At 41.0% G+C, this 8,335-nt stretch overlaps 1 protein-coding gene across 2 annotated transcripts in view; it reads right to left on the bottom strand.

Moving 5' to 3' along the window:
* Positions 1-1,502: 1,502 nt before the first annotated feature.
* The window catches only part of SIM2 (SIM bHLH transcription factor 2), a 69,127-nt gene continuing 62,294 nt past the window's right edge, over positions 1,503-8,335 (bottom strand). Inside the window, exons 11-12 of one of the 2 annotated variants that reach the window (XM_065423446.1) lie at positions 3,437-3,443; positions 1,503-2,214 (exon numbers count right to left, since the gene is read on the bottom strand). In XM_065423446.1, the coding sequence (XP_065279518.1) occupies positions 1,503-2,214; positions 3,437-3,443 (719 nt within the window). Of the gene's footprint in view, positions 2,231-3,436; positions 3,444-8,335 lie in introns of both variants that reach the window. The other variant, XM_065423445.1, reaches the window with a different exon arrangement.

Below are 8,335 nucleotides of genomic sequence, written 5' to 3'. Positions count from 1 at the left end.
CAACACAGTACAGTACTGTATTTACTTTTTTGGAGAGGGCGGTCTCTACAGTTGACTGTGTACTTCCAGTTCCAAATGAGGTGGGGTGGTTGACTGGTCAGTTTGTAACTCTAGTGTTTGTAACAGTGAGGTTCTATTGTAAATACGTATGTCTCCTTATGTCCTGATTTGTACACCGTAGGGACAGGCGAAAATAACTAATTGGTACTTTATTGGAAATACTGAACAAAACTAAGTAGATGGGGATTTTCTGCTAATCTGAAATGCTTTTTCCTAGATACAGTTTACTGTACCTAACCATGAGAGCTGTGCGAAATGTTCAGCTCTATCTAACACAAATGTACTCAAACTGCTTTTTGTAACTTGCAGTGGTTTCTTGTGTCCAAACTGTCCATCAAAGTTTTTTGTGGTGAGAGAGAATCTGTGAAACCTGAATCTTGACTTCGGGTCGACAAGGAGAATTCAACCTTGAGAAAATCCAGTTTGCTAAAACCTGAACTTTTTCAAAACTTTAGAAACTGCTGACACGTTTTGAACCAAGCTTGTAAAGTTTCACTGAATTATTTTCACTATTTCCTTCGCTGTCTATAATAAGAAATTTCTAATGTTCCTATCAGGACGGTCTTTTGAATAGTTTGTTTGAGAAAGTGCACAATCTTCTCCCAGTATATCCAGTGGCACACACTTCAAAAAGTTATTTCTTATCATTTAGCATTTTTTTTATTGGGAGTAATTTGCAGTCCTTGCAGTGTGATCTCATGTTATGCCAATCTTGCTATGACAAGACTTTTTAATATGTATCTGTGTCGTCTAGTTTGACATTTTATCATCCCTCTGGAATACACTGTGATAGCAACAAGGTATGAATTCCTGACTCTGTGTTAAAATATATCATCAAGGTAGAATCATCAAACTTTGTTTTAGACCATTCAAATAATTAATAAGCATTCCAAGACAATGTGATTTGTGGTTAGTTCATGCAATTATGTCATGGATTCATTACCATTTTTTAAACAAAGTTCATTTGTCAGGTTGTTTACAACATGGATTGAAAATTGCTCTAATATTTCACAGGGTTTGTCAGATAACATTTAAACTAAATTTTATGGTTCATATTAATGATAAAAATCTTGAATATATTTTGGAGTCCTAGTTTTTAAAAAAAGAAAAAAAATAGTTGCCTCTGTATAATTCTAGGCATATAACACTTACCCTTTAATTTTGTTACACACTGTAAAATAACAAAAATATTATCTTTATATGGCTTCTTACTGGCAGAGTCTACACCAGAGATTAATCTGTAACAATGAAGCACTGAAGCTAGATGTGTATTTTTCTGACCTTAAAGGTACTATTACACATTACTTGCCAAGAACACATACAAGTTTGTCCCTCATTGACCTTCTGCTATGCTCAGTAAATGTAACCATGTTTTCTCATGCTTTTTATAAATTATTACAGTTTGGGTTTGTTTTTAATTAAGAAATACATTTCTATTATCGTCACCTCCCATTGGCTATTATTACAGAAGTTCCAATATAATGGGGTAGTGCAGTCTCCTTGTGGGTTTCTGGAGAAGACGCTGATGATGGACTTTGGTTTTTATAAATAAATGTATTTACCTCTTCAGAAGTGTATCCATAATTTTCTGCTACGTGTCCAGTCGCTGTACATGATGAGGTTTGAAATGTACCGTGTTTGGCTAAAACATGGTGATAGTTCAGAAATACAAATGGGACTTGTCCAGTAGTTCTTGTATCCATCATGTGTTCATTTTCAGAGTCATGGTCAAGCTTTACTGTCATTCTGTCATCGTTGTCTAGTTCATCCAGGTTCATAGCATGATGGCTAATATGCCCATATTTTGGTTCTTTCATACATATTCTCCTTGTTTGTTCATATACTGTTGGCACTGGCAGGAGATGACTTAATTGTCCAATAGCTTTAGCCTGAAAACATTCTGATTTTGGCAACAAGGAATTAGCTATGGAGTTTGAAAAAGACTTTTCATTAACACACACTTTTTCTTGTAGGTCTCTGCTGAAAGCTAACTTGTTTTCTTCTTTAATGAGATGATGAGATGGATGTATCCTGCTTTCCATTTTGTTGGGTTTCATGATGCTGGAGTTGTAAATCTCTTCTTTGTATCTGCTGTTTGGCATGGATGTTGCACAACTTGTAAAACTGTCAGATGTAGCATCTTGGCTGTATCTTCTGTTTGATATGGGCACTTTTAGGGAAAATAAAGAGTATTAATTGCAGATGATCGGAACTCATATACTATGAGTTGTGTTAGAGACATTAACATTAATACCAGCTAAGTTTGGGCCTAATCCAAAGCTCATTGACTTCAATGGTTTGAATCAGACCCTTTATGACTGTACTGAAAAACCAGAAACCGATATGGAAGGCTAGTCAGTGTGTAAGGCAATTGACACTTTAGTTGCTCTATTGCAACTTTTCAACTAGGAAAATGTTTTGATTGCATTATTAGATGAACTTCTCGTTGTTTGTCTGTGTGGCTGTAAATTGGTTTCCTCTTTGAAATGGTTAAATCAGGAAATCTAACAAGGACGTAAACATTTGGGAAAGGGATATAAGTTTATACTTTTGAAACTTCTTTGTAAAAGCTTCAAAATCGATTCCCAAAATAAATGTTACATTTTTATTATGTATTAAATTCAGAGTCAAACAGGACTTTATTCTTGTTGCCAATGTGTAGGGGGCGGAGATTACTTGGACTCTTACAGGAGCCATTTACAAATGGATCTAGAATTATGTCCTGTTATACTGGCTTTTTAAATTGTTTAATTTGTTTCTTTGAAATGAAATCTAGCATTGGATATTAAAAATACTGTATCTGTAGCAGAGCAGTAGAAATACCACTTGACTACAGTAATATTATACTTATGCTTTTGAGAGAGACTCTGACATGTCAAAAACAGTCCAAAAACTTGGGGAGTTTGAAGATCAGAATATTAAATCATGGATGAGCCTCAGATGCAAAGGTCAGATCTGGATCCAAGGTGTCCCAGTTTTCAAGGATATTTGAATGTGGGGTTTTGGTTTCACCCCATCTTTCTGAAATACAAAAATGTCTGCTGCATCTCTTCTCAATAAGCTCTACTCTGTCCATGGTTTAAGGATTCATTAGCCAATAGGAGTTGGTTGCATTGTTTTCTATTTGCCTCACACTGCCGTTCTGTTTCGTGCCATTTTGCCTACAAATGACGGGAGAAGAAGCTACCTGTTTTAGTCCTATCCGATCTGACTAAAGTTATGCAATATTCAGCCAGAATATAAAATGCAGTTTCTGGTTAGTAACCATCTGGATTTTTTTATGCTCAGTGCCAAGAAATAAATCTTGGATTTAACCTTTAATATCAAACGTTCAAACATCAGATCTAAGTATGCCTTGGTCTCATTTTCAAGTCACTTAGGCACTCAGGCTGAGGGCAAGTCTACACGAGAGCGCTACATTGGCACAGCTGCACCTGGTGACGACGGGCCATGCTGACGGGAGAGTGCTCTCCTGTCGGATAATTACTCCACCTCCGCAAGAGCTGAAAGCTATGTCGGCGGGAGAGCGCCTCCTGCCGACGTAGCACCGGTGTGGGCAGCGCTTAAGTTGATGTAATTTATGTCACTCAGGGGGGTGGCTTTTTCACACCCCTGAGCGACGTACGTTACATCGACTTAAGCAGTAGTGTAGACCAGCCCTTAGTCTCAATGGAAGTACGTGTGACTTAGACTTTTGAAAAATGGATGGGCTCTTTCAGAAATTTTATCCAACATCTTATAGGTTATGTCTACACTGTAGCTGGGATCTGCTTCCCAGTGCAGGTAGACAGATGTGCTAGGTTTGCTTTTGAGCTATCGTGAAAAATAGCAGTGTAGCTGGGGGTAGCCACCCGTGTATGTACTCCGGAGGTCTGGGTGGAGTTGTACTCAGGCAGTTAGCCCAAGCTGCTGCATCTGTCACTTCCAGCTACATGGCTATTTTTAGCATGGTAGCTCAAACTGAGCAAGCTTGTGTCTGTCTACCCATGCTGGGAAGCACGCTGCCAGCTGTAGGGTCAGCATATCCTTACTTAGGGCTCACCCTGTAGTGATTGCTGACATCAATGCAACTAAAATATTCACATCACTGCTGCAGACACTAGTGAAGCCATCAACTACACACACTTTCTACTGATTTCAGTGGGAGTTGCAGCACATAATTAATAGATGAATTTGGTCCAGAATGCTGGACTTAGTTTCTTTTACTTATCTATCAAAAACTAACTTTCAAATATTGTTTTTACTATTTTTGTAAGTTTCACAGTAAATAGTGCACACACTTTGTTAATGGATAAAATGACACCTTAGTTCACACGTGAAAGCAGTGTTTAATTCTTATAACACAAAGGGCTTGTCTACACAGGGAAATTTACTGGTATAATTACAGTGCAATCGTTTTACCACTAGAACTCCTTGTGTGGACACTCTTATTCTGGAATACAAGTGTTTCATTGCAGGTTAGTTTATGTTGCTTGGAAGCAGTACACTGGTATAGTTATGCCAGTAAATTTCCCTGTGTAGATAGGCCCTAAGATGTAATAAACTTGCCCTCTTTGCAGTTTGGAGCAGTTTAGCTCCTGTCCCTATTCTCCTCTATCAGCAGAAGCCTCATTTCCTTTACTGCACCCTCCTTTCATCCAAACAAAACTCCTCTCCCCCAACTTAAGAACTCAATTTTAAAGACCTGGGGCTTAGCCAGTATCATAAGATATACAAGAACCCAATCGTGTACTTTCGTTTTTTACATAGTCTATTAAATTCTATTATTAATGGCTATAGTTTGCTGTTAATTTTTGGCCTTTTTTATTTATGGGGTATGGATTTAAGCTAAAGCTAAATCTGTTTAGTTTACCTCCCTGTTTGTAAGCCAACATCTAGGTATCTAATGGGTTAGGGTAGTCAGTTAAACGAGCTGTCTCTGGAGCAGCAGAGCACAAACCATTATTGGTGTTACATACACTAGCTTTTGTTTTGTGTGCTTGGTCTCAAAACATTTATTGGAACTAGGCTAGAGTTAGCCAAGTGTCTTAGCAAGTCCGAGTCGCCCTGGTGGAAGTTTCTCATGGGATGGCCTCTAGTGGGAAACTTAGTTGTTGAAAGCAAACTCAGGGCATCATGCTGCCACAGGAAGTAGTTTACACCAGGACTGGTTGAGCCAATGCTGTCAAACTTGCAGCTGTAGGACGCCCGACTACATCAGAAGCACAGTGAAATGCCTGTGAGACATTTACTGCTCATTGACCAGGGTTGAACTGTATGAAGTAGAAGCTGTTTTACAATGGCTAGGAGTCAATGCATTAATTCTGGGCACATTTCCTGTCAACTCTCTCTTCCCCCAGTGGGACTGAGTTCTCCCAGTAGGCCTGGCAGACAGTTTGGGACAGGTGAGACAAAGGATGTTGCACAATTAACATTGGGCCTTATAAAAGAAAGTCACAATGGCTTTGCAGAAGGGCCCTTGTACTTGCCTCTGTTCATAACCTACACCAGCAACAGTGAATCTGGTCCATTCTGCATCATGTCTCCACTAATCCTCACTGAGTGGTTGCAGCTCAAGAGATTTGAAAGGAACAGTAGGGGTATCAGCCCCACCCACTGGGAAGACTGACAGAAGCACCTTACCCCCAACCTTGAGAATGACCATGATGGGTTCCAGCATTAGCCGTTCTTGTTTTAAACATTGCCCCTTTTTAACATTGCAGCAGTTTTGAACACTTTTTCCTCCTCCTCTTTCTCTTCTTCTCTGGGGAATTTTTTCCCCGCTTAGGGACCACTCTGACTAGGATACACTTTTCCCACCTTGAGATGGTGGAGCAGACCAGAACAGCACAAAGTCCAGATGGTATTCAATATGCGAGAAGTACCTGCAGCCAGATATTTTATTCTCAGTGTGCCCAACTCGCTGAGTTTCACTCTGCCAGCAGAAAGGGCTCTGAAGCTGATAGACACAGCTGCACTCCATTTCAGCGCGCATGTAGCACCGCAGGAAAGGAATCTGGAGGCATCCTAAGCCAAACTCACTCTGACGCCTCTCAACGATCATTTCCACTTGAAGGGATGTGAGGCATGTCAGCAACAAATTAGATGCAGCCACTTTGGCAGCAAAGAGTCCTCTGTTGCATCCTATGGGCTAAAACAGGTGCTTTTTTCCTAGCGCAATTACCTCAGTATAGTACATTGAGAATTATGACTATAGTATAAGTTTCTTATATTCTAATGAGTAGTTCCTGCCTCAAGGGCAAAGGGCAAAGGAAAATGGGATCAGCCCCCAAACAACCTACATAAGCATATGGCTGTCTGCATCTTGCCCCAGAAAGCCCAAGGGATTAAGAAAAAAGGCAAATAAACCAAAAGGCACTAGAAGTCAGAAATTATGTTTTTGTTCTCTTTTCTCCTCCTCTGTTGAGAGAGAGAAATTTGCAGAAACTCAGGGAGCACAGCTTGATAGAGAATTACAGGGGGTGAAATGTTGCCACCTGCCAAAGCTGAGTAAACAAAGACAATGGATATCACTATACTAGTGTCCAGCCTGCTGTCCCCTAGCTTGAGGAAACCAAAATCGGGGATGGTGCTCTCCTTTAAGAAGACATCAGGTACAACCTCTGTGTTTTCCCATTCATGGATGTTTTAAGAGCTCACCCCAAGTTTCCAGGTGAGGGCAAAATCCAGTCTCTAACACTTTGCAAAATTTGGGGCGCTAAGAAAGCTCTCTTTGAATAATTTTAGGCATCTGTCATTTTCATACTGCTGCCCATCACTATAATGTCCAAGAACCTTCTGTGTAAAATGAATAGCAAAGTTCATAGTGGACTTCATGGAAGTCTTTGGCACTTCTCCCTTTATGAAGCCAAAACTCTGCTTGGAGCTGGGGTTGTTTTGACAGAACAGAGAAGGGTGGGAGAGATTTGGTAATAACAGAGGTGATCAAACTGAGCATCACTTATGGTGGAAAGGCTTTCTCACAAAGGATGTGCAGGTGTGGCTCTGTGGTGCCCTGACTCTTTTTCCTTTCATCTGAGCCTCTTAAGAACTCCACACAGACTTCCTTGTGACTAACCCCATCCCTGCCTTTGGCTGGTTTAATAACCAAAGCAATTCAAAACAATCCTCAAGATCCAAAAATAAAGTCTATCATCACAAAAGTTCATACTCAGCCCTAGTGTCTTCTACCACATCCAGAGCTCTTCTGTCCCAGTCTCCTCTTCACAAAGCTGCCCTTCCCAGCTGGAGCTCAGCCTTCTGGCTTTGGCCCAAACCCTTCTCCCACTCAGGGGTCTCCTTATCACTAGAGTTCTTCTCTGCCACAGCTGCTTCTTCCATGCCCTGTTCCCTTCTGGCTCTTTATAGAGAGCAGGAACACCTGCACTCTATCAGGCTCCATCAAGAAGCTGTTATGAGGCATAGGTGAGCTGGACCAGTTCCCTCTTAAAGGGCCCAGTCCTCCCTATGACAGGACAGTGCTGCAACTTTTCCGAAAGATGGTCAGAATCTGGATTTACTTGATCTCCTCTGGAAAACTGTTCCATAGTCAGATCCCTCCGAGAGGGTTTTGTCCCAGAGGAGCACAGCTGTCACGGTGGTTAATAGATTGAAATTAGATCTTTGATGTAACTGGGGCTTAATCTATTAATTGGCTTGAAAATTAGGAGCAAGACCTTAAGGTGGCATTGGAAGCCAACTGGGAGCCAGAGAAGGGACTTGAGCACAGGTCTGAGGTGCTCATCATGGCCTGAACCATGGGGAAGGTAAGCAGCCACATTCTGTACCAGCCGGAGCCTGTGCATCATCTTCGCATTAAACTTCAGAAGCAATGAGTTACAGTAATATGGCCTGGAGGTGACAAATGCATGGATACTGTGGCCAGGTCCCCATCCAGGAGGAAGGGATGAAGTTTCCTCACAAGCTGGAAGTGAAAGAAAGCAGCTTTGGAAATGGATACTACCTGGTCATCCAAGTTAGCGAGGAGTTAAACAGGACCTCGATGTTTCACGCTATTTTGACTAAGGGGGGCTGTTTGCCTTCAATGGAAGACCTAGACAATATCTTGAGCAATTCTTCAACGCCTTTCCCCTGGGTTCAGCTTGAGCCATCTGCTCTTCATCCCAGAGCTTACTTCCTCTAGGCATTCTTGACATTTCAGTAGTATCAGTGATTGCATCAGTTGAGAATGAGATGTATGTGGAAGGGCATAGATCTGTTTCACAGGTTGTGCCTCTTGATATTTTTCAGGCTACTTGAGTTCAGTGGAGTGGATAATAGAATCTGGTCAGGGCTG

Source organism: Emys orbicularis, chromosome 1 (genome assembly GCF_028017835.1).
Source record: "Emys orbicularis isolate rEmyOrb1 chromosome 1, rEmyOrb1.hap1, whole genome shotgun sequence".
In the NCBI taxonomy this organism is placed as follows: domain Eukaryota; kingdom Metazoa; phylum Chordata; order Testudines; family Emydidae; genus Emys; species Emys orbicularis.
The sequence above is the reverse complement of the archived record's forward strand: the minus strand, read 5'-3'. Positions and strand labels throughout refer to the sequence as shown.